General features: G+C 42.1%; 1 protein-coding gene and 1 long non-coding RNA gene across 2 annotated transcripts in view; one reads left to right on the top strand and one right to left on the bottom strand.

Moving 5' to 3' along the window:
* The window catches only part of LOC135496013 (probable RNA polymerase II nuclear localization protein SLC7A6OS), a 185,206-nt gene extending 158,466 nt beyond the window's left edge, over positions 1-26,740 (top strand). The window contains exons 6-7 of the mRNA XM_064785117.1: positions 26,292-26,366; positions 26,556-26,740. Coding sequence (XP_064641187.1) covers positions 26,292-26,366; positions 26,556-26,740 — 260 coding nt within the window. The remainder of the gene's footprint in view (positions 1-26,291; positions 26,367-26,555) is intronic.
* Positions 22,457-23,172, bottom strand: LOC135495773 (uncharacterized). The gene is made up of 3 exons (XR_010448595.1): positions 23,030-23,172; positions 22,694-22,840; positions 22,457-22,533 (listed from the first exon to the last, which is right to left on the bottom strand). It is a non-coding gene; the product is annotated as an uncharacterized LOC135495773 (long non-coding RNA).
* Positions 26,741-27,642: the final 902 nt, after the last annotated feature.

Below are 27,642 nucleotides of genomic sequence, written 5' to 3'. Positions count from 1 at the left end.
GACAAGACAAACTACATCGTACGTTACAGACTTTTACAGTTTTACTTAAAGCAAGGAATGATACTAAAAAAGGTCCATTCTGTCATCAGTTTCAAACAATCAAAGTGGTTGAAATCATACATCGACTTCAACACTAAAAGGAGGATGGCTTCTACTACTGATTTCGAGAAAGATTACTTCAAATTAATGAACAATGCTTTCTACGGAAAGACATGTGAAAACGTAAGGAACAGGGTAAAAATTGAACTGGTGACAGATGGAGAAAGTGCCAAGAACTTCATGGCAAGTCCCAGGTTTTCATCGATTAACATCTTTGATGAAAGTAGCGCGGCAATTTGTATGAGGAAAACATCAATAAAGTTTAACAAGCCAATCTACATAGGAGCTGCAGTACTGGAGTTGTCCAAGCTGCTGATGTATGAATTCTACTACAACATACTTCAACCTTACTTTGGTGAGAAAAACCTAGAACTTCTTTATTTGGACACGGATTCTTTCGTTTTGAAGATCAAAACCGACGATTTAACAGCAGACCTCAAAGAGTTAAAGGATCACTTCAACTTCAGTAATTACCCAAAGGATCATCCTCTTTACGACACTAGCAAGAAGAAAGTGCCAGGCCACTTTAAGGATGAGCTGGGAGGAGACGAAATGATAGAATTCATTGCCTTGAGGAGTAAGATGTATGCGTACAGAACCAAGACTATGTCTGGAGAGCAAGGCTCGACTATAAATTCAGAAACAAAGAAATTGAAGGAAATCGCTAAGAATGTGGTGAATAAGTCTATTACATTTGATAACTACGTTGATTGTCTTGAAAACACTAAGACTTTTAATCATAAAATGCGTCATCTGAGGTCAGAAAAGCATCAAATGTATCTGGAAGAGATTGACAAGAAAAGCTTAAGCCCTTTCGATGACAAGCATTTCATCTTAGAGGATGGAATCTCTACACTGCCTTTCGGTATGTACTATGAAAAATACATTCATTACAGTGATTTAATGAATGTTTAACATTAATTAAATCACTTTAATTAAATCATTTTAATTAAATCACTTTAATTAAATCACTTTAATTAAATCACTTTAATTAAATCACTTTAATTAAATCACTTTAATTAAATAGAAAATGAACTTCATAATTTTTGAGAATGAATGCGATGAAGCCATATTTGAGCTTAACTTAACAGACCCATTGAACATAAAATCGATCACTTTGAAAACGATAGCGTTTTACAATTCGTGGTGGACAAGCGATTTGCCACCAGCGCGTGCCCAATTATTGATGTTTCTTTACGAAGAGTTTAAGATTGATAAATCACTGAATGTTAAACTTGATAAATCACTGAATGTTAAACTTGATAAATCACTGAATGTAACCATAATAGAACAATGCATTGAAGACTTTAAAAATAAACCCGATGCGACACCAGATGAAATTTGTTTGAATTTTTTAGAAAAAATGATACGATTTTTTATTAAAACGATAATAAAAAAAAGTCAATCTACATTTCCATACTCTCGGCATTTTAATTTAAGTTCGTTTTGTGAGGAATGGAAATCATACATAAAAGAAAACGGAATAAGCCATGTGAAAATTTACTGTGACAAAAATTGCCTAGTCCTTGAACTTACAGAGGACAAATACTTTTACCTTAATCTCATATTTTATGGTACTGTAGATGATGCACCAGCTGGCAAAACATCCTACTTACGCTTATCCCGTGTGATAAATGAATGGTTCGGCTTTAAACAAGATGAGTTCAACAAGAAAGGAAAATACTACTCCACCAAGCCACTTAACTTTTACAGAAAAGAATTATTCATAAGATCAAATTTGGTTGACAAAGCTAAGACCCTCTACAACAATTAACATTCTGACATTTTATGTATCGTTCCTGTTGAAGATGGTGATCAGGTACAATACCAGAGATATGAACTCAATTGTAAGAAAATAGTGAACAAAAAATGTACAAATCAAGTCAAATTTGAAATCACTGATGAGAATGGTAAAATAGTTAATTTCAGAGGGAGCTCAGTTTCTTTAAATTTTTCACTTGAAACTAAGAATAGTGTGTTTGAGTAAATTCTTGTTGTATCACTAGAATAAATTCTACTCCATTAAACTAAGATTACATGTTTTAGGAGTTGTGCAACACCCTTCTGGTTTACTACCCTTTAATTTGTATCCTTCTGGTTTACTACCTACTAGTACTTTCTTGTTAGTTTTAATCTTAGGATAGCAGTAAATGATGACTGCAAAACCAAATGCAGCTAAAATGACATACAGTGTTGTACTCCTGGAACTTCCAGTATTTTCAGGCTTATCGAGCTCTGGTTGATTATGAATGCTATGAAGTGAACTTTGTTCGGGTTCATCTTCTTTCCTGGATTCATCTTCTTTCCTGGATTCATCTTCTTTCCTGGGTTCATCGTCTTTCCCAGTAAACCTCTCCTTTTTGACTTCTTGAATTCCTGAGATCTTTTACCTAATTCTCGAGACCATGCAATTTGTTTTTCTGATCTTGCTCTCTTAAGGGGCTTTTCACTGTCCGTCACTCGAGCTATGCTCTCGGGCTCTGCTCTCTGGACTTTGTCCTGCTCCACTTCCATTTAATCTTATGAAATTTTCATGTTCACTAGCAGATTTTGTTTCTTGACAATGTCCTAAAGTGATCAGTGTTGATTAGGCAAGAGCAGTTAGTGCACCCATTTTCAAACTCAACCATCCTAACCATCTGTCCAATTCATTGGTAACAATGTAATCATTTCTTAGGTCTTCGTACAGCTGGTCTTCGTCATCAACAGGCAAGAAAAACTTTGTTAATTTAGTGTAAGTTTTTAAGACTGTCTTACCCAATGAATCGTTAAGTCTGGCAGCCATCTTTGTCTGGTAGATCCTATGGTGTTTCAATACTTCCTTCTCATTCATTGCGTCTAAGTCATTAAATGTAAACTGTTTATTTAGGAAATCCTTGCTTTTACCTGTTGCCACCAGAACTTCGAGGTCTTGTTTAGCTTTAAGGCCATTTTCAGTCAAGTAGTTGGAATTTAGTTGAGAGCTAGGCGGACTTTGTCCCGAGAGCGTAGCTCTAGTTGACCCTAGTAGGACTTTGTCCTGAGAGCGTAGCTCCAGTTGGCAACTAGGGTTAACTAGGCCTTGACTAGTGTTAACTAGACCTTGACTAGAACTGACTAAATTCCAACTATTTAACGCCTTGTTAGAAGCTTGTTGCTTTGTTGTGTAATTCTGTTGGTAATTAGCAGTGTTCTGTTGAAAGTTAGCTGCATTCTGTTGGTAATTAGTTGAAATGGGATTAGCTGGATTTGAACCTGTATTAACTGGGATTACTCCGATTTGTTTCATTTGCTGCTCAATTATCGTTGATGTCTGATTATTCATTTATTTGAACGGAAAATCCCTTCTAGGAAAAGTCCTACTTACCAGAAAGAGGATATCTAGATCTTGCAAGTTCTAGACTACATGGTAAAGGGTAACATTTACTGGTATCTTGCACCTCTATTGCCTTCAATAAAATTTCACTTTGTTTATCGATTGCTTGTTCATTTTCATGTTCAAGCCTGTAATTTTTGAAGAAAATACTTCCTAAGAAACCAGACCATAGTGATCTCAAATCATCCAGTCGGTCCTTATCAGTTGGATTCGGTTTCAATACTACATAATCAATTTTCAATGCTTTAAATGCTTGGTGTAAAAACAGCTTGTAATTTATGTTAATTTTAACTCCCCTGTAATGAAGATATTTGAGGAATGCCAAGGAAACCATTCTGAGATCTGTGAAATTGTCTTTGGTCAACCGAGGTTTACTAATTGCTCTGTTAATGAATTCAATTTCTAAATAAGTGTCACACTCTAGACCAGGTAAGACATCATTGGGTTTGAGTTTAACGATACCAAATCGCAAGGCATTCAGGACTGTTTTTTCATAGCTGGCCGCACAGAGCCATTTTCTTGGACTTGAGAAGTAAACCTTAATCCTACTTTCAACAAAATGTTTCAAATAATTTACCAATAAATCTGACAGACGTGTCTGGCCAAGGTTTATGATGATGTAGTCAAAGTAACGTGTTTTGTTCTCAATAGTGATTTCTGGATTCTTAAAGTCATCACTGTAAGTGGTCGAATTGCAATTCCTGCAGTACGTGTAAAGTTGCTTGGCCGGTCTGTCAAAATTCAGTTTTTTTCTGGCATTCAAAAAGTGTCCATCGTTTGCAATTATGGCACAATTGAGCATCACTTCCTGTGAATGTATCATACTGTTTCATAGGTGTTACTGTAAGATCGAGCTCTGCTCTGTGCACTTTGTCCGGATCTTCTTCAGAGATTGTCATTAATGGTTCAACCCTTGGTTTAATGTAACCATTTTGTTTCATAGGTGTTACCTGATTCATAGGTGTTACCTTTTTCATTTGATTGAAATACTGCATTTTACTAAAATACTTCTCTAAAGAGACATAACTGTACATTCTTTCACTCATGATTTAGAATAAAAATGAAACGGCCAGGGGCCATTGTGCTCACCGAAAACATCTTTTAGTAGGCAGGATCATGCTTAGTTTAGAGGTGAATATGGTGAACACAATCAGGCATGAAGACTTTTTTTAGATGTGTATTGATTTTTAGATGTGTATTGATGTCAAGTAATAAGACAGGGCAGTATATATAAGTTTATGATCCAACCAATAATTGTCTATGACATCAACAAGATCAATATCGTGTGATTGCTAAGAGTCCCTGCAATAAAAAATTCATCGAAAAAAAGTCATTAATAAGCAAGATATTGCACGTCCTACTTTTTCAGTTTTGACCCCCTGGTGGCCAAATCAAGAATCAGATGAGGCCAAAATTCGGTGTCAGAGATTATCTGATGTAGGGGGTTACATGTACCAACTTTCAAGTTCATAGCTTCAGCAGTTAAGAAACGTGCCATAGTTACACTCTAATGGCCAATTTACGCCATTTGACCTCTCTGACCTAGAAAAGGAGGTCAAATCCAAAAATCGTAGGACATGTGGTGTATCCTTGCTAGAAGTCCCTGCCATAAAAATTTTATCGAAAACAATTCACTCAAATAAGCAAGATATTGCACTTCTTCCTTTTTCCATTATGGCCCCCTGGTGGCCGAATAAAGAATCAGATCAGGCCAAAATTCGGCATCAAAGGTTATCTGATGTAGGGGGTTATATGCACCAAGTTTCAAGTTCATAGCTTTACTGGTTAAGAAACGTGCCATAGTTTACACTCCAACGGCCAATTTACGCCATATGACCTCTGTGACCTTGAAAAGTAGGTCAAATTGAAAACCCGTAAGACATGTGATGTATTCTTCCTAAGAGTACCTACCATAAAAATTAGATATCCACTTTTGGCCCCCTGGTGGCAAAGTTGAGAATCAGATCAAACTGAAATTCAGCACCAGAGGCTATGTGATATAGGGGGTTATATGTACCAAGTTTCAAGTTCATAGCTTTAGTGGTTAAGAAACGTGCCATAGTTTACACTCTAACGGCCAATTTACGCCATATGACCTCTGTGAACTTGAAAAGCAGGTCAAATTAAAAACCCGTAAGATAGAAGATGTATATTTGCTATGAGTACCTACAACACCAGTTTCATCGAAAACAAGTCACTAATAAGCGAGATATCACACTTTTTAGATATCGACATTTGGCCCCCTGGTGGCCAAGTTGAGAATCAGATCAGACCGAAATTCAGTGTCAGAGGTCACCTGACCTAGGGGGTGCTGTGTACAAAGTTTTAAGTTCATAGCCCTAGCGGTTAAGAAACGTGCCACTGTTTTTTAAATAGGATACGACGACGGACGACGACGACGGACGACGGACACTGCGGTATTACATAAGACTCCCCTACGGTGAGCCAAAAATCAAGAAAATGTAAGATACAGGTCAGAAAAGACAAAAGGGAAAAGATAAAAAATAATAAAATAAAAAAATATTTTTGGCCGTCCCTGACCGGGGTTTGAACTCACGACCTTTGGATTGCCACAACACGAAAAACACAAAACATGCAATTTCGGCCATATCTGTGTCTGCGTTGTGACCTCTGTGACCTCGACAAGTAGGTCAAATTAACAAGAGGCCCAAGGGCCTGGCGCTCAGCTGAAATGGATAGGTGAAGGCAAGGGTCAAGTGTGTGTCGGTACCGTTATTATGAGGCAACGAAGAAGATAAAGAGTTGGTTAACAAAATGAACTTTATTGGTGCGGCAGATATTTGATGCCTTTCGGCAGATATTGAAGCGCCTTGCGGCAGATATTTGTTGCCTTGCGGCAGATATTTGATAACGCTCTCCAGGAATGGAAAGCAGTAAAACGAGTAAGCACACCTTACTCTGAATGTGGGAACAGCAAGTGCTTTCCTGGACTTGAAATGTGCCAACGACTCCTCTTGCAATAACCAACAACAGTTAATCTGTAAAAAAAGAGAAGAGAAATTAACACTGACTGAATAAAAAAGGGTGACATAGACGGGGAAATGTACACCACCGGATACAGTCTGTGCTTGATCAGGCATCGGTCAGATGATATCCTGAACAAGGCATCTATGGAAGCAAATCCAGAAAGAGACTTAACCTTCGAAGGGCACACTTATCACTCAGTGAAAAGTCAGTCCTGGGGGTTGTTTTCCAATTCAAAATAAAAGTGTAACCTCTTTGAATTAGTCTCACAGACTGAACCATAACACTCAACAGCCAACCGTGCCCACATGATGTGAGCCGTGAGCGAGTGGTGTACTACATTTTGAAAATTGTCTATCATGTAACAGAACAGGATCTAGTGGACTTAATGATGAGGTACTATCAAATAAGGTGTCCATCAAATGAATCATGAGGGCCTGTTGAGTTATACTCTAAGCCTGCACAGCGCAGTGTACAGACAGTACAGGATTGCCAACCAAAAACATGAGCATTGCTGCGTAAGGAAACTGCAGTGGAATTCATACTACGATGTCATAGGCCTAATGTGACTTTCAAAATAATTGTAAACAAACGTAAATGGCGAGATTTGTTGACCGTCCCAAAATGGCCGACGGCGAATTCTCCGGTCGCTAGCGCAGTCCATAAACAAGCATCAATTTTACCAACTTTGGGTGCAAGCTTGGTCATAAAAGTTACAGAACTGTTAGAAATACATCTAAACAACATATATATACAGTTAAAAGTGCATAAAAATCCCGTTTCAACCTCCGGGCGCTACCTTTTTTTCTCCGCCACACGCCGGGCCCTACCGGTCGTTATTTAGTGCGACCGCCACCAGAGTGTTTATCAAGATCTTTCGCTTATATGAACATAATTTATAATTCAGGGGCCCTATCTTGCCTATAGATGCCATTTAAAACCACTAGAAGCTCCGTTTCGGCAAATTTTAACTCCGTTCCGGCCCGATCCGGCCCGATCCGGCCCGTTTTGGTTCGTTTCGGTCCGTTCCTGCTTTCTTATGAACCGGTGTTTATCACGATCTTTCGCCGTTTTAATTGCGCGTTTTAGGTAGATTAATCAATTATTACATGCATGCATTATATATCACCGAAATGATAATTGCGTAGGCTATTTGAAACTAAGTTCAGATGTCATTTTCGATCTTTGAATTGAATTTAGGCGAGTGATTTTTGACACCCGGTCGACATATCAGGACTTGCAAAATTCACGCGAGATCGCTTGCATCATCGGCACGTTTGAAAACCGAATTTCACAAATTCCACAAATATTTATCACATACCATATGTATCACCACAAAGGTAACTCTCTAGACTATTTGAAACCAAGTTCAGATACTTATTTTCACAAAAATTCGAAGCTATGCAAGCGATTTTTCAGTGGTAGAGATCGACGGAAACAAATTTTTCGCTCTAAAATGACATGAGACGAGCACCAACTTCCGCTGATTTGTGCACAAAATTTCCGGAATATTATAAAAAACTATTGATAAATCTGAATTATATAGACTCTTTTCAGTACCTAAACAAATTTCAGGTACATGGTCATGTTGATTAAAAGAGTATCAACCGATTGAACATGAGAAAGTTCACTCACCTTCATTGAAGCAGCGACTACCGCCATTTTTAAATGGTGGCATCTCTTCTATCGATCGGCCAATCAGCGGCACTGCTTGCAAAAAAGTTAAGCCACCGCCAAATTTGAAATCGCCAAAATTCAGGCAATGTGCCTGCAGCGCCAACTGGCGGTGAAAACTATATTAATTCCATTAAAAGTAAAAAATGAAAAAATATTTAAAAATATTCAGCCACATTTGAAAACAATATTTGCTCTGTGGACCGAGGTAAAAAGGGAAAGAAATCTAAACGCGAAATGACCTCATTCTCTTAATACAGGTCGGATCGCGCCGATTTTTCGTTTTTTGAGTTCACCTTGGGCAACTCCTAATTTAGCACCGTCAACGAAGTGGCTAGGCCTTCCCGGTCAGAAATGTCCAATTTTGTCCACAGATGGGTCCCTAGATGGATGGATTGCAGGACGGACACCATTTGAACAGCTATACTACTAGCTCCGCTGACTTTGTCAGCTGAGCTAAAAACCCATATGATATATGATGTATCCTTGCTATGAGTACCTACCACAAAAGTTTTATCGAAAACAAGTCATCAATAAGCGAGATATCACACTTTTTAGATATCCACATTCGACCCCCTGGTGGCCAAATTGAGAATCAGATCGGACCGATATTCAGCACAAGAGGTTATCTGATATAGGGGGTTATATGTACCAAGTTTCAAGTTCATAGCTGTGGCGGTTGAGAAACGTGCCATAGTTACACTGAAACAGCCAATTTATGCCATTTGACCTCTGCAACCTTGAAAAGTAGGTCAAATTAAAAACCCGTACGATAATGATGTATCCTTGCTATGAGTACCCACCACGAAAGTTTTATTGAAAACAAGTTATTGATAAGCGAATTATCACACTTTTTAGGTATCCACATTCGGCCCCCTGGTGGCCAAGTTGAGAATCAGATCAGACCGAAATTCAGCACCAGAGGTTATCTGGTATAGGGGGTTATATGTACTAAGTTTCAAGTTCATAGCTGTGGAGGTTGAAAAACGTGCCATAGTTACACTGAAACAGCCAATTTACGCCATTTGACCTCTGTGACCTTGAAAAGTAGGTCAAATTAAAAACCCGTATGATATATGATGTATCCTTGCTATGAGTACCTACCACAAAAATTTCATTCCAAACAAGTCATTAATAAGCGAGATATCACACTTTTTAGATATCTACATTCGGCCCCCTGGTGGCCAAATTAAGAATCAGATCGGACCGAAATTTAGTGTCACAGGTCATCTGACCAAGGGAGTCCTGTGTACAAAGTTACAAGTTCATAGGCTTAGCGGTTAAGAAACGTGCCACTGTTTTTGAAACAGGATACGACGACGACGGACGACGACAGACGACGACGGACGACGGACACTGCGGTATTGTAAAGACTCCCCTACGGTGAGCCAAAAATCAGTAGTAAACTTGCTTTTATTCTTGTGACATTTCGCGCACTTGACCAGTAGATATCTGTGTCCATTTGAAGTGATGTGATGAGTTAACTTACCCGAATTACCTGTAATTTCCTTACATCGAAGGCAATAAATCTTATTCATATTTAATTAGCGAATTAATTAGAGATTATTTGAATGCATGTCTGTCACTGGATTACTTGAATTTTGGTTAGGCCAAAAGTTATCAGATGGCATCAGTGTTCACTTATTTGGTTAAGTCAAAAGCTAGCAGATGGCAGCACTGGATTACTTGAATTTCCCTTCGCGATTAGGCCAAAAGCTATCAGATGGCAGCACTGGAGCAATTAATGTTAAACAGGTGTTACTGTTAAATAGGCGTAAATGTCATTGATCTAGTAGAAAGTTCAATAGCCGAGTGTGTAAAGCATGGAGCTTCCACACATGAGGTTATGTGTTGGCGTGGGTTCGTTTCCCGGTGAAGGCAACATATGAAGACGGGTTTTAGTTGTGGATAATGGAGCGGGTGTAAACTTATCACGCCGTGATAAGTTTTTATCCCACTGGGATAAGTCTTTTTGATTCATTTTTTGTTCAATGACAGATGAAATTATGATGTCCCTAAAAACAACCAACTTAAGTAAGTAATAGGGAACCTTGTCGTTTTATCCATGTTACGTTTTTGGTAAGTTTTGGCAAAAAACCAAAGACCCCCTGTGTTTACACAAATTATCCATGTTGGGTTTTTGGTAGTGTTTGTGGTGTAAAACTTAGGATTCTTGCCAAATTTACATGAATAATAACGTTTCCAGGATTAGTCGTAGATAGTCGTACATGAGGTTCCCTATTACTGTTGATGGAAACCATTGCGCAAGGATGGCCTGACAACAAAAGTGACCTACCTACAAGTGTTGTTCCGTACTTCAATTACAGAGACGAACTTTCAATGTTGGATGGCATTATTATGCGCGGTGAACGTTTTGTGATTCCGAAAAGCATGCGCCGTGAAATGAAAGATAAGATACATGCAGGGCACCTTGGCATTAACTCTTGCTTGTGACGAGCCCGAGGGCTCATATTTTGGCCAAGAATGTCCTCCGAACTCCGTGAATTCATCGAGTCTTGTAGTACCTGTGCAACATTTGCGGACCGCCAGCCTGCTGAAATGTTGTACCTGCATGAAGTACCAAAGCCTGCATGGGCAAAGGTTGGCGCTGATCTGTTTTCCTACAAAGACAAACAATATCTAGTGACTTCTGATTACTTCAGTGGCTTCTTTGAACTAGACTATATCCCGCAGACAAACTCCGGCACTGTCATCGCCAAGATGAAAAACCACTTTGCGCGCTACGGCATTCCTGATACAGTGGTTAGCGATGGAGGACCGCAATTTACGGCAACTGAGTTCAAAACGTTTGAAACTCAGTGGGGGTTCAAACATGAGTTTTCAAGCCCTGGAAACTCAAAAGCAAATGGAGTTGCTGAAGCCGCAGTCAAGCAAGCAAAACGTTTGTTGAAAAAAGCGCACAAGTCGCATGAGGACCCATATTTAGGACTCTTGAATGCACGTAATACGCCCACCGAAGGGTTGGACTCAAGCCCTGTCCAGAGAATTTTGGGTCGCCGCACTAAAACACTTGTGCCAACTACGGCAGAGTTACTCAAATGCCAGTAAGATTCCTCTTCCTAAGCCTGTACCAATGCTGAATGATTCAGAGACTCAGGCTCCAAATGAGCCAACTGGTTACGTCATGCGCCGTTCAGGTCGTATTAGCAGACCGCCTGCTAGATTCGCAGATGAGCAAACTCAAACAAATAATGTGTCTGAAAGCTTTATCTAGTGTGTACCGTACAGCAGTATATTAGTAATGAGTAACCCAAATGCTGTGAAGCATGTTCTGTGGACTTTCATACATTTATCGGTGCCTCATGGACAATATAAGTTTAGCTCTAGAGTGATCGCTATATATGATTACTGTCTTGGACTTTTCGCTTCGTTAAATTTTATAATCTTCTCTTTCTTAATTATCCTCTTCCTTCAGGTTTCTGAAAGAGGAGATGTTCCGTGATCCTAAATCACTTGAGTTCTGTTAGTTAATGCTAGTTAGTTTCTATTAGTACAGATGGCAGCATCGTCTTGTCTGCATCATTAGTATGCATGTATGAGCATGTGCTCCCCCCTTCTAAGATGGCTTCTTCAGTGTATTAAACATGTGCTATACCTCCGTGTTCTATTTCATCATTCTTAGCCTCACTAAGGACATGGACACTCCACTCAACAATCCACGTTGCACTGGGGAGTCTAAGGGTTGTAGTACTGGTAGTTCTTCAGCATGTTCAGAAGTCCCTTCCAGCAAATCAGAAGAATGCCCTCGCATGGCAAAGTCACAAAACTTCCCAGCCCATTTCATTTTGATTTCATCCATTTTTGTATCACGTAGTAGCTTCATATCATGTCGCCCAACAGCCATATGGACCGTAAGAGCCTCTGAAAACAACAGGAATAATAACATTAACAATGATGAAAACAGAGTCTTTTTCTGTAATGTCATGCAACCAGTGTGTCACTTTTAATGTCCCGATGGACAAATTTTGCCATGAAAGCACCAGGGCAGATCCAGGAGTCGGAGAAAGGAGGGCGTGCTGGTATTTTTTAACGGATTTGTATGTCAAATTTCCTTAAATTCGTGGTCAATTTCCAAGATTTTTCTCAAATTAGCCGGTGCCCCCTTTGGATCTGCACTTGAAGCATTTAGCGTAATTTTGCTCATACGGGTCAATGTCGTCAATGGTGTTTTCAATGGCGGACGCTGGCTCTCAATGAGAATGAAATAGATGAATATCAATAAGGCCCCAGGAAAAAATGGTCTATGAATATTTGGTAGTTTAACTACGATCATGATGGTAGTTAAACTATGAAACTGAGTTGGTAGTAGTTGGTGCTAAATTGACAGTAGTTCCCCATAGAAAAAGTAACTGGGATAAAACCGGGATCCCACCGGGATCCCTGTGGGATATACATATCCCGGTGGGATTTCCCAATCCCACTGGGATCCCAGTTGGCTGCTGTCACTGAAAGTGGGATGCTGGCTGGGAGTAAAATTTGGATCCCAACCGGGATAAATTTAGACCTGGGAATGGATAAAAAAAGAGGCATATTCGAAATTGACATAAAAATCCGGTGAAAAATACCTGCACGCCCCCCTTTCTCCGACTCCTGGATCTGCCCCGGTGCTTTCTATAAAAAAACCAAGAAAAAAGTTTTTCTCAAAAATTCTCTCAGTCCAAAAAAGTTCCAAATTCTCAAAATTTCTCTAGTCCTATAAAAGTTCGAAAAATCTCAAAAATTCTCTAACTTTAGCAATTTTGAGATTTGAGTCCAGCCGGGCGAAGGCGCTGAGGAGTTGTAGGAGATCTGGGCATGGCCAGAGGTGATCTCACGCGAGAGGCGTCGCTAAACTTCCGTCAAAATCTTAGACCTCCGCCTAGTGTTCCCGCTAAGTTAGTTGTGTTCCAAGAGGTTTGGTGGTTTGGATATGAAAACCTCTTCTGCTATTTCAATGAAGATGCATTTTCCCTCAATGTCCCGTATCCGAACAACATGTTTTCCCGTTACTACAGGCACATTCCTTTTTTGAATGTGTTCACAAAGAGGCGTGGCTTCGTACTTCTTTATCAGTGGATTTTCTACTGCACTGAAATCCATAGCTTGACCTGGTTTAGGAACATATTGCCTAATCACAGCATAGGATGTATCTTCACACTTGAGATATGCTTGGACCCGACGGTAGCACAATTTGTCGCCATTCCTGTAGCTGACTGTCATATTACTCCTCATCTTTCCCTTCTTGTATGATTTAGAAGTATACGTTATCCGCACTATGCGGAACCGATGGTAAATCGAGATTTTCGTTATATCACACTTGTGCGACTCAAGCAAAGGAGCAACCGTGGTGTTGTACTTTCTTCCAAGCTTCATTCCTTTTCCAAGTACATCTCCAACTTCTTCTTCTGTCTCCATGATGTATTCCCTGCAGTGTAAAATCAAGTCCACAAATACATCATTTAATACATTTCTTGTACATCATTTACAAAGAAGTCACAAATTTCTAACCAAACAAATCTATTGTCTAATGGCATTCAGTCTATTCGCTCATCACAAGGTTGTGCGGGCTTCATATGGCCCTAGACTGGAAGAAACATAGGCAGGCATCGGAGTAATTAAGTAGCAACTCCAAAGCACCGCATGTACAGCGCGTCAAAAACGTAGAACGTGTGCGAGGCATTTTGTGTCATTCAAACTTAACTTTGGAACACTTTTGCATGTTACTCCATTTGGGCTCAAACACAAGAGTATCCCTTTAATTTTCTAAAGGGAGAACTGAGTTAACAGCTCGGCCGCCAGGCAGCGCCCTGACCGATCCCGCGAGATCGCGCCGATCTCATGCCGCCATATTCAGTCTTTACTCTTGTGCTTCTACGAAGCACATCGTTTTTTCAAAGCTGCCGTGAATTCGATTTAAAACCAAATTCAACCAGCCAAGTCTAGACGATTTTTGGGTTCATTCACCTACGGAGTAGACCGCCAAACTAATCTTGGCATTAGTATTGTCCAGTCTATTTAATTATAGACATTTCTTAGCTAGCTTAGTCGACCCGGCTCCATTATTTTGATCTTGGTAGGGTAGATTTACGTAGGCTAGTCTCCGCTCTATTGTAATGAACAAGACTCAGATCCATTACAATAGTGTTTAATTCAAGTAGGCATGTTTTCCTTTCCATTAATAATTGCGTCCTTTCTGGCCTACTTGGGGTTTCCAGTGTTTTTATTTTCATTGGTACCATTTTTTATATGGCGTACCCCTCCGACGGCATCCTTTGTCTCACCACAAAGGAATGCGTCTGGTGGCGGGAAACGGGCCGCGAAGACGCCTAAACCCTCTTCCGGTTCCGTTTCCGGGCATATAACCCGGAGGTCTAGCAAACCTCCCGCCACCACTCCTTCCGTCAGCCGAATTCCGGTTCCGGCCGCGGCTGCGAAGGATGCGGGATCAGACATTATCAATGTCTGTGGTCCCAAGGGAGACTTACATCCAGTAAGTCTCCAAGGGTTTAATATACCCCGGACCTCAGGGAACCTTCCGGTTCCTCTGTCGTCCGCTCCCCCGAGTACAAGCCCTTTGTACCCGCGGGAGCACCCTGCTTCCGGTCCGCCGATTGCAGTTCCGGTTGCTGACGCGGGTTCCCGTTTATCAGTAACCGAAGACTCTACTGGGGGTTTTTCTCAGTCTTTACTGCGAAATAACCCCAGTCCTCACGGACACAGTAGAGTAGGGACGGACTTTATAACGCCACCTCCGAAACGCCATGCGTCTTCGGTAACAGCGTTTCCGCCCTCCGTACCTCCTTCTAAAAGGGCAACCGGTAGCTCCATACCGGCGAAGGAGTTACGGGCATTTCCGGTTTCGGACTTCGTCCTACCGGAAATGCAGGCACCTCCCTACGTTGGCCAACCTCTTAGGTGGAACCAACCGGAAGTGCCACCTCCTCCACGTAGCAGAGGCGTCGTTCCCATGGAACGAGCTACGCAGAGAGGACATCTGAACTCCGGTTCAGAATATGGGCATCTTCCGCTTCCGGAAGACCCATTCGCCCGTACATACGGCTTCCAGAGTTCGCTTATGCACTCACCGTCGCCTCAACCGCCTGTCGTTGAGAGAAGCCGCACGTCGGGTCCGGAACCCGAGTCGGGACAGCAACTGTCCCAGCTCATCCAGATGGTAGCAGGTCTTACTGATAGACTCAGCCATCTGGAGCAGGGTTCCGGTTCCTCTGGTGTGCCTGGTCCCATCGGATACCCACCATCCGACTCCTCTATTTTAGAGGAATTTTATGAGAACGAGAGTTCTCAGCCAGGCTACCGCTCCCCCAATCAGGAGAAGCTGTCACCAGAGGAGGCCAGTATCTTGTCGGATATGAGGACACTCAGATCCTTGATCAGAGCGTACCTCCCGCAGGATCTGTGCCCTACCCGACCGGAACTGCCAGCCTTATCAACACCGACCTTTTCACTTTGGGGACAGGAAGTGGATCCCAATCCACAGGTTTCTCAGGGCTCCACTCGGGCACTTGAATTCCTTCCTCCCTCCCCGTCGGTGGTAGCAGTCTCTGAACTTTTGGAGCGTACAATCAGAGACTCACAAGGCACCCACCAACGTACTTCCATCCCTGTCCTTCCGGCAGTCGGACCGGAAGCTTGGTGTAAACCGGGGAAGTTGTTCACGGCACAACTTCCTCCCGTTAGGCAGTACCGCGCTGACTATTATCGAGTCAGCTCGGCCGGCTGTCCAGCTCCAGCATCGACTTCCATATTAAAGGACGATGTACAGCTGGACCAACTCGTGCCTAGGGTGACCTCCTCCTCGGCTTACCGAGACCTTAGAGCACAAGAGGGTCTGGCCAAAAACACGTTAGCGGTGCTCTCCTACGCAGAGCACACTAACCTGGCCCTAGCCAGATCCCTAAAAGATAATGAGTCACTATCTGATGACACAAAATCGCTTGTGACATCCTTGTCACATTCGATTAGGCACGCTATTGCTCTGTCCGCCAAGACCGCAGCAAATAGCGTCCTACTCCGTAGAGACGCCGCACTGGGCTCTCTCAATGTCATCAGATCCCTCCAGCTGGAAGGGGCCTTAAGAACCGCTCCTATGGACGGTTCTTTCCTGTTCGCAGATTCTGTACAAGAGGCGGCTCAAGCACAGAAAGATTGGGACAAATTATATGCCCCCACTGCGACACAGAGGGCCACGACCTCCATACCTAACGCTAGAAAGATAGAGAGGCCCCAGCAGGCATCGGGTTCAATCCCGTACGCCAGGCAGACCCTGCCTGGGCCTACCCCGCCTAGTCAGCCTGCTCCTGCTGGATCCTTCCGATGGGAAGCGGAGGGTCGCCGGACTGGAAAGAGGAAAAATACTTCCTCTAACCAGGGTGGATCCGGTCCGACTAAGCACTCCTTTCGTCCAAGGGGTGCAGGCCGGAAGAAGTGACTCCCCCTCCTTTCACCTCCCGGACGCAAAAAGGAGTCGACTACGGTAGTCGGGGGCCGTCTGCAAAAATTTGCAGACATTTGGGACGATTGGTGCCCAAAGGGGTCCCCAGTCCCAAACATGTTGAGGTACGGAGTGAAACTAGATTTCAACCGTACCCCCCCCCCCCCCCCCCGACTACCATATATCCAACCCCAGTTCAGCCACCGAAGGACCCAGTCAAGGCCTCTGCCCTCCAAGCAGAGGTCGCGACATTACTGGAGAAGCAAGCTATCCAGGTCCTTCAAAATCCATGTTCCCCCGGCTTTTACAGCCACGTTTTCTTGGTTCCCAAGAAAGCAGGGACATGGAGGCTGATCATAGACCTTTCCAGGTTAAACACCTTCTCGAATGTTCCCCATTTCAAGATCGAAACCACCAGGTCTATAGCAACGGCGATACAGCCCAACGATTGGGCGGTATCGATGGATTTAACGGATGCGTACTTACATGTACCGATCCATCCAGACTATCAACACTTCCTTCGAGTCCATTACGAAGGAAAGACGTATCAATTCAGGGCCCTGCCGTTCGGTCTGGCATCAGCACCCCTAATTTTTACGATGATAGTCACAGCCTTCGTCGCTCCCTTTCACGTGATGGGTTCAAGCTCCATCACTACCTCGACGATTGGCTACTCCGTTGCAAATCGCGGGAACTACTACTGCAACAACTTCAGGTTCTAAAGCAAAAAGTAGTTTCCGCAGGTTGGATTATCAACGAAACAAAGTCAGAATTCATACCATCCCAATACTTCGTTTACGTTGGAGTTCGGTTCCTTACGGCCATAGGGAAAATGCTGCCCCCCCCCTAGACAAGATAAAGAAAATTCTTCATCTCGTCGCAGAATTCAGAGGAAGGACTCAAGCTTCCGCAAGGCGATGCTTGAGCCTTTTGGGACTTCTGAATTCGGCAGCAGACCAAATCCCTCTTGGCCGTCTATATATGCGTCCCATCCAGAGGTTTCTAATGTCTCTATGGAAACCCCACAGGGACCCATTAGACAAGTTGGTATTGATACCTCAATACCTACTCAAGAACGTCTGGAACTTCTGGGAGTCGGAGACTCGTCTCCAAAGCGGTGTAGATCTTGCTCCACCGCCCCCAGAAGTGTCCCTGTTCACAGATGCTTCTCTACTAGGGTGGGGAGCACATCTGAACAACGGGGACATGTCCATAAGGGGTCTATGGACAAGGGAGGAGACCATTCTTTCAATAAATATATTGGAAAATGAAGGCTGTCCTTCTTGCTGTGAGGGCTCTTTCCCTTCACCTGAAGAATCGGAGAGTAACCCTGTTCTCAGACAATTCTACAGTAGTAGCATATGTCAGGAGACAGGGAGGCACAAAGTCCGGCATTCTTTGCCAGCTAACTTGGGAGCTTTACCATCTTTGTGCCGACCTTGGAGATCTGTTCGCCACCAGGCTGAACAATCGCCTTCCCATCTATTAATCTCCACTTCCGGACGAAGAGGCCCTAGAAGTCGACAGCCTTACAGCCTCTTGGGTCGGGCTGAACGCATATGCGTTTCCACCCCTCCCTCTCATCCAACCAGTCCTGAACAAGATCTTGACCAGCCACCCGGTGAGAATAACTCTCATCGCACCTTGCTGGCCAAATCAGGCCTGGTTCCCAGCCTTGCTGGAGCTCCTGATAGACCACCCCAGGAGTCTTCCTACTTGGAAGCACCTCCTGTGGCACCCCCTGGGGAGATGCTACCACCAGAACCCTGGATTTTTCAAGTTTCACGCCTGGAACTTATCCAGTTGCATCTCCACCAGAGAGGCTTTTCGGACATCACTGTCAAACGCATGTCCGCACCTCAAAGGGTGTCTACCCTTGATGTGTATCAAGGAAAGTGGTCTACCTTCACTTCCTGGTGCAGGGAGAACGGAGTTAATCCGATCTCTCCCTCTATATACAGATTAGTTGATTTCCTTATTGAATTATTCACGGAAAGACAACTATCTGTCACGGCTATAAAAGGGTACAAGCCCGCCATCGCTTCTACCCTCCGTGTCTTAAGCACCTGGGATCTTCGTTGGGAGGACCAAATAACCCCTCTTTTCAGAGGAATGTTATTAGAGCGTCCTAGACCGGTTCACAACACCCCTAAATGGGACCTTTCTGTTGTCCTTAAGGTGCTCATGAGGCATCCTTTTGAACCCATGTCTATTTCATCCATGAAATATCTGACACTCAAAACGGTCTTTCTAGTAGCCTTGGCTACCGCCCAACGGAGATCAGAGCTCCATGCACTTTCTTTTAAGAAGCTGGCTTTTAGAGAGGGAGGGGAGGTTATCCTGGCTTTCATACCAGGCTTTCTGGCGAAGAACCAGGGACCGGCCGCCTCTCGGCCCCCGGTTACTATTCCCTCTCTGTCAGGAATGATCTCTTATGATCTTCCTGACAGAACTTTATGTCCCGTCAGGGCCCTAAAGTTCTACATAAATAGGACAAAACCTCCCGGTATCCGCCAGGGGAGAGAGCGTTTGTTTTTGTCCTATAAGGAGGGAAATAAAGGAGAGATAGCGGCCGCCACTATTTCAAGGTGGATTGTGGAGACTATTCGTCTTTCCTACAACACCTTGAAGACTTCCTCTGATCTTCGTGCGCTAGCTAACATCTCAGCGCACGAAGTTAGAGCACTAGCCACCTCCTGGGCTAACTACCGAGGAGTTGCTCTTCAAGAAGTCGTTTCCGCTGCATGTTGGAGTAATCACTCCACATTCTCTCGTTTCTACCTACGAGACGTTTCTTCCCTTGTAGATGGCATGCACACAATCGGCCCAATTGTGTCCGTGGGGCATGTTGTTTGATTCTGGCTAGATCAAAATAGGGGGGGGAGCCCGATTGAAGAGTCAAACGCGCATCTTGCGCCATTTTTGATATGCCCTATCTTCAACAATCCAGGCAACCCCTAGTAGACTAGAAAGGACGCAATTTCTTATTGTTGTTTAGCAATAACTCATTCTACAACCTCGAACATGCCTTACTTGCTCTAAGCTCTGTTGCCGGAAAGAAGATGGTTTTATTATGCAATTCTAGCGCTTTCCGGAGAATGGGTCTATTACTCTCTATAATTCGATTGTAATACCGAGATCAAAATACCGGTCCCCCGGTTCTCCCCATTTCTTTCCCCTGGCGGTCCTCCTTAGCTAATATGCCGGTGGTGCCTCCTTGATGGAACAACAGCTCAGCCTTAGGTAAGTCCTCGTTTCCCACCTCCAATAGGTTGCTGGGATTCGATGCAAAAGTGTTCCATAGGTAAGTTTGAATGACACAAAATGCCCATTTCCTTACAAGAAATGGCCATTTTGTTAGTTCATACTAACCTATGGAACACGGCCCTCCCGCCGTCCCCACAAACGGGACATACTCTTTGTTAACGCTCAAGAGTAAGACTGAATATGGCGGCATGAGATCGGCGCGATCTCGCGGGATCGGTCAGGGCGCCGCCTGGCGGCCGAGCTGTTAACTCAGTTCTCCCTTTAGAAAATTAAAGGGATACTCTTGTGTTTGAGCCCAAATGGAGTAACATGCAAAAGTGTTCCATAGGTAAGTATGAACTAACAAAATGGCCATTTCTTGTAAGGAAATGGGCAATTTTTCCCGATCGGGCCCGCACAGCGCCGGGAAACCCCCCTTTTCAACTCAAATTCCGCGGGTCATCGCGGCATGGGAATCCCATGCAAGTTTCTGACCAATCAGCAGGCTTGTTACAATATATGTGTGACGAAACACGGAGTCATTTCGAGGAAAAACAACAAAGTTGTAAGCCGCTGAAATTCGCCAAAATCGGCCGCAAAATATCATCAAACCGCGAAATATTTTCCAGATTGGACGGAATCACCATGAAAAGTAAGTCTTTCTGCCTCAAATCATCGACCCCGTAAGAAATTTTGATCGTAAACTTACTCACACGAAGCATTTGAACACCACCTATCCCATTTTCCTACTCTGTTTTGAACTGCGTGAATACATTATCGATGACGTTGAGCGAGTTCATAATTGATGTTAGCGGAAGTAACCCTGCGCGTTGCTCTTTTGTTCGCGACCTCGCGATCTGATTGGTTAATATATTACTGGATCGTCCATGGAGGGGTAGCAGGTTGTCCCAGCTGACTTTTGTTTTTTCCAGGAAGTTTTTCAAAACAAATCATTTAAGATGAATTCTATGCGGTTTTAGTTAACTTTTTGAGCCGCATATATGATATAACATCAGTTTCATGCCAGGTAACAAACTTCCAGACGGGAATTTCTTGGGTTTATGTCAGAATAAGATGCAAAAACGCCTGGAATGATGGTAATTCAATTGTGTTATTTTTATACATTGTAGTGTTATACATCTTAACCCTCTGGTTTCTTACAGAAGTCCCTCCTTGAAATGAAAGGAGCCTTATGCTATTTGCTGAGTTTTTGATATATGACAAGCCATATACTCACAGTACCCGATCAACCCCTGGTGTTTGTGGAATGTGGATTTACACTGGCAGCGCCCCCTTTTCAACTTAAATGGACTGGTGGCGCCCCCTATTTGACTTGAATAGACTGGTTGTTCCACTATGCGGCTGAAATGAGTCCTGGAAACAATAATAAGCAAAATCCGTTGAGGATCGGAACTTAATACTGCAACCACTGATATGCTGAAAGTGTATTATTACCCGATTTTGACTGGTGGCGCCCCCCCGCCCATTTGACTTGTACTGACTGGTAGCACCCCCTATGTATCTAAGATAAGACCTACAACCCCAAGTATCGATAAGCCAAGACATGAACTGAAAAAAAAAGTTACTGAAACAGGTATTTTCATTTCATTTGATTGTGTTACATTCACTAAATCTTTGCATTTCAGTGAAATTGACCAATAAATATGCTAATTTGGTTATTAAATATGCTAATTAATCACTAATTAATACATCTTTTTTAAAAAATTGACGACAGATTTGAACTTGGCATACCCAAAATAGCCAACATGCCAAATTTAGTTGTTCCAATCCTTGAAATAACTGAATTGCAGCTGTTTAAACTTTAGATATGATACTTTTTGTCTTGAAATCGTCAGAAGAAATTGATAATTCGATACACTAATTAAGTACATGAATATTGTTCCCGAAATGGACAACTTTCCTTATATTGACCGTGCCATCAAATCAAAACCACTTGACCAAATTTGAAAATTCAAAAAGTACTGTGATCTGTACACTTAGGCCTGTTCAAATCTGTTGTCAAAATACAACATAGTGGAATTTCATAATTTGCTTTGGAGTTGCTAAATTAAGTGAAACATAAATGGACATCTAACTGTCCAGTTTATATTACCGTACATCAAAATTATCCTTGTGGTCCAGAAATCTACTGACAGCTTTAATTGATTGATTTGTACAATGGAAATCTGCATTATTGACAACTACTAAATGAGCAATGATTCATTTACACTTCTTTAGGCAACAGGTGAGTTCTCTTAACAATGAGGTACCGGCGAAACAACGCCACGAGGTGGCGCTGGGTACTGTTAACACGGGTATTGCATAATATGGTCAATTAATGACCAGACCCCCTTGCAACTGGAAATGACGTGGCATCAATTTGCCTGTTACATCGTGCATCATAGTATTATTGGGTCAGACACCCTGTTACGCTGTGAGAAAAATAGCACGCTAAATCAAATCGCAAAATGAATGCAAGTGTTGGGCGTTTGTTGCGTCACATGTTGGTTTGGTCGCTTGGGACTTATCAAAAAATTAAGCTCATACCCGGGTTAACACCCAGCGCCACCTATTAAAATGCCGATACCTCATTATGTGCATACCTGACGACTCTTTTTGATAGGTTTTGAAACAAAACCTGCATATTCCTGTCTTCCAAGGTGATGGTGAGTTTTTTCAGCAAGTTTGGAAGAGATTTCGTCACTCCAACGGCAAAGGAAATCTGAAATTTATGAATATTATAATTAAGCATTTTACATGAAAAATACACAGATGAGCCTCATCTTGAAAAAAATATTACAGTCTGGATAAAAAGATCTGGCAAATTCTCCTATAAATACATGTACCAGTGGTCTAAATTTTAAAATGTCCATTAGACTTACCTGACTATTTATGTGTCAACTGCCATGGATCATGCTTTTCAGTGCTGAATTCATCGACTCGAAGCCGAAGTTCGAAAAATGGAAGAGAGGTCCATATAGTCTCATAAATGTGGCAGATGTCGCAGGAGATGAACATTGATCGTCTGTCTGACAATTCCGGAAAAGACATCATTAAGTGATATATTCTTAAAAGATTGCATTTTATGTTCTAGCAAAACCGTTCTTTTTAAAAGTATTCTGCTTTACATTAGAAAGAGTATTTTTATCTCGATATGAAAATAGTAGAATTCCCATTTCAACTGGGTTCAGAATGAGCCTCATAAACCCCAGGCTTACCGTATATGCTAGGATACACTCTACAATAGTCTAGGAGCAATTCCTCTGCATACATGATTTCCTTTTGAGCTACTACTTCTTTCGTCAGTAAACCCATAGTAGACACCAGCATACAGTGGTGGAGGTAGGGTTCAGGCTGCAGTACTCCCTGAAGAACTGGAACCGAAAAGAGCATCAACCATTCTCGACATTCCGTCGTTGAAAATATAATGTATTCACAATCTGTTTATCCACTTATGATGAACTCGTGTCCTCTTTTCAACTCAGAATATTGAGTGTAATGCCCAGGATCAGAACATAACTGAATATTAAGGACATCAGTGCGACATGGATAGGAAGGCATTTCTAAGACACTAGGTATCCTTATAAATGATTGTTCTAAAGTATTAAAACCTATCTTTTGTCTGCCTCAATCCAAAAACATACCTTTCCAGTGCTGACTTTCTGATAAGCTCCTCGGTCTTCAAGCAACGAAATCAGGCACTTGAATTTTCATGAATCTCGTTTCCAGGAGTGCAATCTAAAATTTAAACAGATAACAAGCAATAAATTAGACAATCAACAATCAACAATAACCATGCAAGACGTCTGGATGTGCTTTAGAACCCTGTAACTGAGGACTGCAACAGATACACATGTAGAGAGAACATTGTAAAGACAAGACATGACAAGGCATCAGGACAAAGAGAACAGAAAGAAACATAGCTGCCATTCATGCTACAGAAGTGGCCAATTGGTTTTCTCACCTTGTTTCCAATGTAAAATTCCTCATGGTAATTGCGGTATTTTGTGTTCAGCCAAAATCTTAGCAGAGCTTTAACAACACCAAGAAGCACACAATGCATCCAATCAGCAGGGAATGCTTTGGTGAGGTCAACCTCCTTCAGAGCTGCCAGGACTGATGCACCTTTTATTCCCCTTTCCTGCAAAAGCAATAAACATAAAATAACCTACATGTAATTAACTTGGGATCAATCCCTACTATTGTATATTACAATACAATGTACACTATTGTACTATTGTACACTGCAGAAATGGCAGAAGAGCCATAGTCTTAATCAAATATGGCTTAACCCAATAGATCCTAGACGTTACAATAAATTTACCTGTATTTCCCTGGAGCATTTCAGCTTTTTTACCAGAAGATGACATACTGTCGATTTTTGAAAAAAGAGATATAAAAAGTAAAAGATAATGTACTACAAGTTGTGTTTATTTTATCATTCATGACCCAAACAAGACATTGGGAGGCATCTCAGGTGTTTTTTTTCTCCATATAACGAAAATTAACCCCTTCCAAACCCAGAAACGGTCAAAAAATTGAAATTTGCCTAAAATGGGCACCAAAGGCAGAATGCAGTCATTTTTTGTGCCAAAATGAAGCTGTTATTGAATTCACAAATCTATATGGGGTAAATTATTCAATTTATGGAAAATTAACCCTTTCCTTTCAGTGTACTGCGCATTGAAAATGATGTTACAAAAAAAAAAGGTGTTTCAAATACTCACAAAATGTACCCCAAATAATTTCCTGGTCCACTTCCCTGATCAGCCGAATATCGGCCAGGCCGACCCTCAGCACATGGTAGACCACAGCCGAACCGCCAAAATTATTGGTTGCACACACTCGCCGTATTGTGCATGTATACATGCACAGTAAACATGGTAAACATGCGTCAAATCTGCTCACAATACATATCCCTCACTTCGACCCTCATGACCCCCTAAAAGTGACCCCTTACCGTAAATCCGCCTCGAATATCGATGTCCGACCCATCGCTGTCAAGCCCACTTGGAAAATCAGCATGGTCAGCATCTGAAAGCTGATCAATTATGTCCTCAGCAGTGAATAATGCTCGGTTGAGCGCCATTGTTCAGTAAAAATTTGACCAATACTTTGTACAGCAACATACCCGAAAATTCCATGCATTTAACAGCTTAGGCCATCAGGTACCTGGATCTGAGAAAATAATCCACATTTTAGTTTGCAGGCGGCGCTCATGGTAGCGCTTCTGATGCACAGTCTAGGCGAACGAAATCGAACGATCAGGAAGCCATAGCAAAAACGAAATCGGCCGAATAGGCTCCATTGGGTTAAAGCTAGTTCGAAGTGAAATACTATAAAAGCTGAACCAAACTTGCGATATACAACTAATTTGATGCTATAATATACTCACAGCCATGTTATTGGCGGTAGCTGTTTCAGCATCCTGTATAATTGATTCATATGCCCTCATCAGGCAGTCTTCATTGAAATGGTAGTAAATGTGCATGAGATTTTCAGAACGTTGGTCACCTTTGTCGAAACAAACATTACACGCGACTTTCCCGTTGAATTGCTTCATATTGGCCACCATTGCACGTGCCGGAAGATCCAGGCAAACCATCAGAAGATGCCCCTTGAATGTTTTTTCACCAAAAGGAGTCATCACTTTCAATCCTGCAATAAGACAGAACCATTTTAGTATTATCATTTCAAAGGTATGTTGATATTCAGTTCCCGGGATTCAGTTACCAATTGATGGAATAAGTTCAGGTCACCTTTTATCCCACTGTATGCAAACCATCAATCATCAACCCCCAAATTTGTGTTGGTAATGCAAATGACATACTCAGTATGACAGTACAGGTATATCGCATACCAAGGAGAGAGATGCATCCTAAAAATGCACAGTAGGCATCAGTTGTATATAGAGCAATGACATGGTTATTAGAAAAAAACAAGTTTTTGTTATTAGTTAATATGACCATATACATACCTTCACTACTGAATACCTGAAAGGTCCTCATCAGGGGTTGAAGATATGTCAGCATATTTGGCTTCTTAACCTGACAATGCAGCACACATGGGACTATGTACTTCTTTGAAAACCTAGAAGAAGACAGCATTGCATGTAGGTCCGTTCCGAAAGGTAGGTCCAAAGTTCATTCTGTTACTGAAACCAGCCTTCCTATTTTTAATTATCAAGTAAAGTCATGCAACCACAACATGGCCTGCTAAAATTTTGGAGGAGACATGTTAATTCATGATTGAAGTGTCAGTCTGACACATTTTTACTGATTTCTACTGATCATCCTGGCACTCTACAAAATGTCCATTAAGTTCATTCCCTGTCTCAAAATGTCGATAATCAGCTTACAATTGTAGTTTAAGAGCCAGTTTTTATAAGAATCGGGCAGATTTCTATTAGAGGGTGTGATATATGACACCCTCAGATTTGCTTTAAATGTTTATTAGTATTTTACTACTCTTCACGTACAGATACGCAAGCGGATGTCCAACTCCAAACTGGTGATGCAGACCAAGTAGTGAACGTGGCTGATGATGATGGAGAGGGTAAGTGTTGCAAAAATTACAACATGTTTCATGCTAGACATCAGGTGGTCAATTCGTCTCAAGATGTGTGTGAAAGATGTTTATTGCCAAGATGAAAATGTGGAAAGTTGTCCTCGTCTTCACTTCGAATAATTCCGTCAGTGAGTGCTGTGATGATGTCTTCTTATTCAGGACATCTTATTATTTCAGATCTTGCATACATGGGTGACTCCAGATTTGGTGTCCGTGTAAATGCAAAGAGGCTGCAGCTCGCGGAAAAGATGAGCAGGACTGCAGAAAAGCTCGCGCTGACCTTGCTGGAGTTGCTGGTCAGTAAGGAAACCAGAACCTGTCGATATATTGCAAGCAGCAGAACAAGGTGGCCCTCGATGTGAATAAACATAGAGCATTGAGATGTAAGTACTTGATGAAAAGTGTTGAATGTGTTGGGTGAGACATCTTTGGTCAAATCATTTCCTGTTAGTATTCAAAGGAAGGGAGTGCGAAGGAAAAATGAACACAATACAGTCGTCATTAATTCTCATACCAGTTCTCATAATTTATTGAACATGTACAATGGAGAATACATACATGAACATTCACAGTCATGACATTTAGCAAGACATTTGATTGTGTCTTTTCAGCTCACATCTTCAGGATCTTTAAAACTTCTTCCGAAGAAGAAAAGGACACAATGTGGATGGACAAGATTGTGATGAAATTAAATGATAAGACAAGGGCCATCAAGAACAACCAATACGTTTTTGGAAAACATGATAATGATAATTAATTGAAATAAGACGGGAAATATATCAATTGAACCATGGAATTCATTTTGTTATTGTTCTGTTTTTATTCGCACAGCTATAGCTTTTCTCTGGAAGTACAGCAGCATAAAGTATGGTAGTCTGCATGCCGGACCAGGACGCATGACCATGCAGGATCCCAGTGCTATCCCAGCAGGATCCCAGTCCTATCCCACCGGGATCCCAGTAAAAATCCTGGCATCCCGCCCAAAAACCCCAACCATAATTCCCGATGGGATTCCCAGTGGATTCCCAGTCATTCCCTCCGGGATTATCAGTGGGATTCCAGTTACTTTTTCTATGGGGTTCTACAACGAACCAATTATTTGATAGTTTTACTACGATCTGTGATGGTAGTTGAACTATGAAAGTTGGTGGTAAATTGATGGTAGTTCTACTATGAACTGTAATATTTGGTATTTCCACTACGATCCACGTTGGTAGTTGAAATACCAAGTGCCACAACAAAGTTCATTGCTTGTAGAGCTGAA

This window comes from Lineus longissimus, chromosome 11 (assembly GCF_910592395.1).
Source record: "Lineus longissimus chromosome 11, tnLinLong1.2, whole genome shotgun sequence".
Lineage (NCBI taxonomy): Eukaryota > Metazoa > Nemertea > Pilidiophora > Heteronemertea > Lineidae > Lineus > Lineus longissimus.
This window is presented reverse-complemented; position numbering and strand designations above follow the sequence as displayed.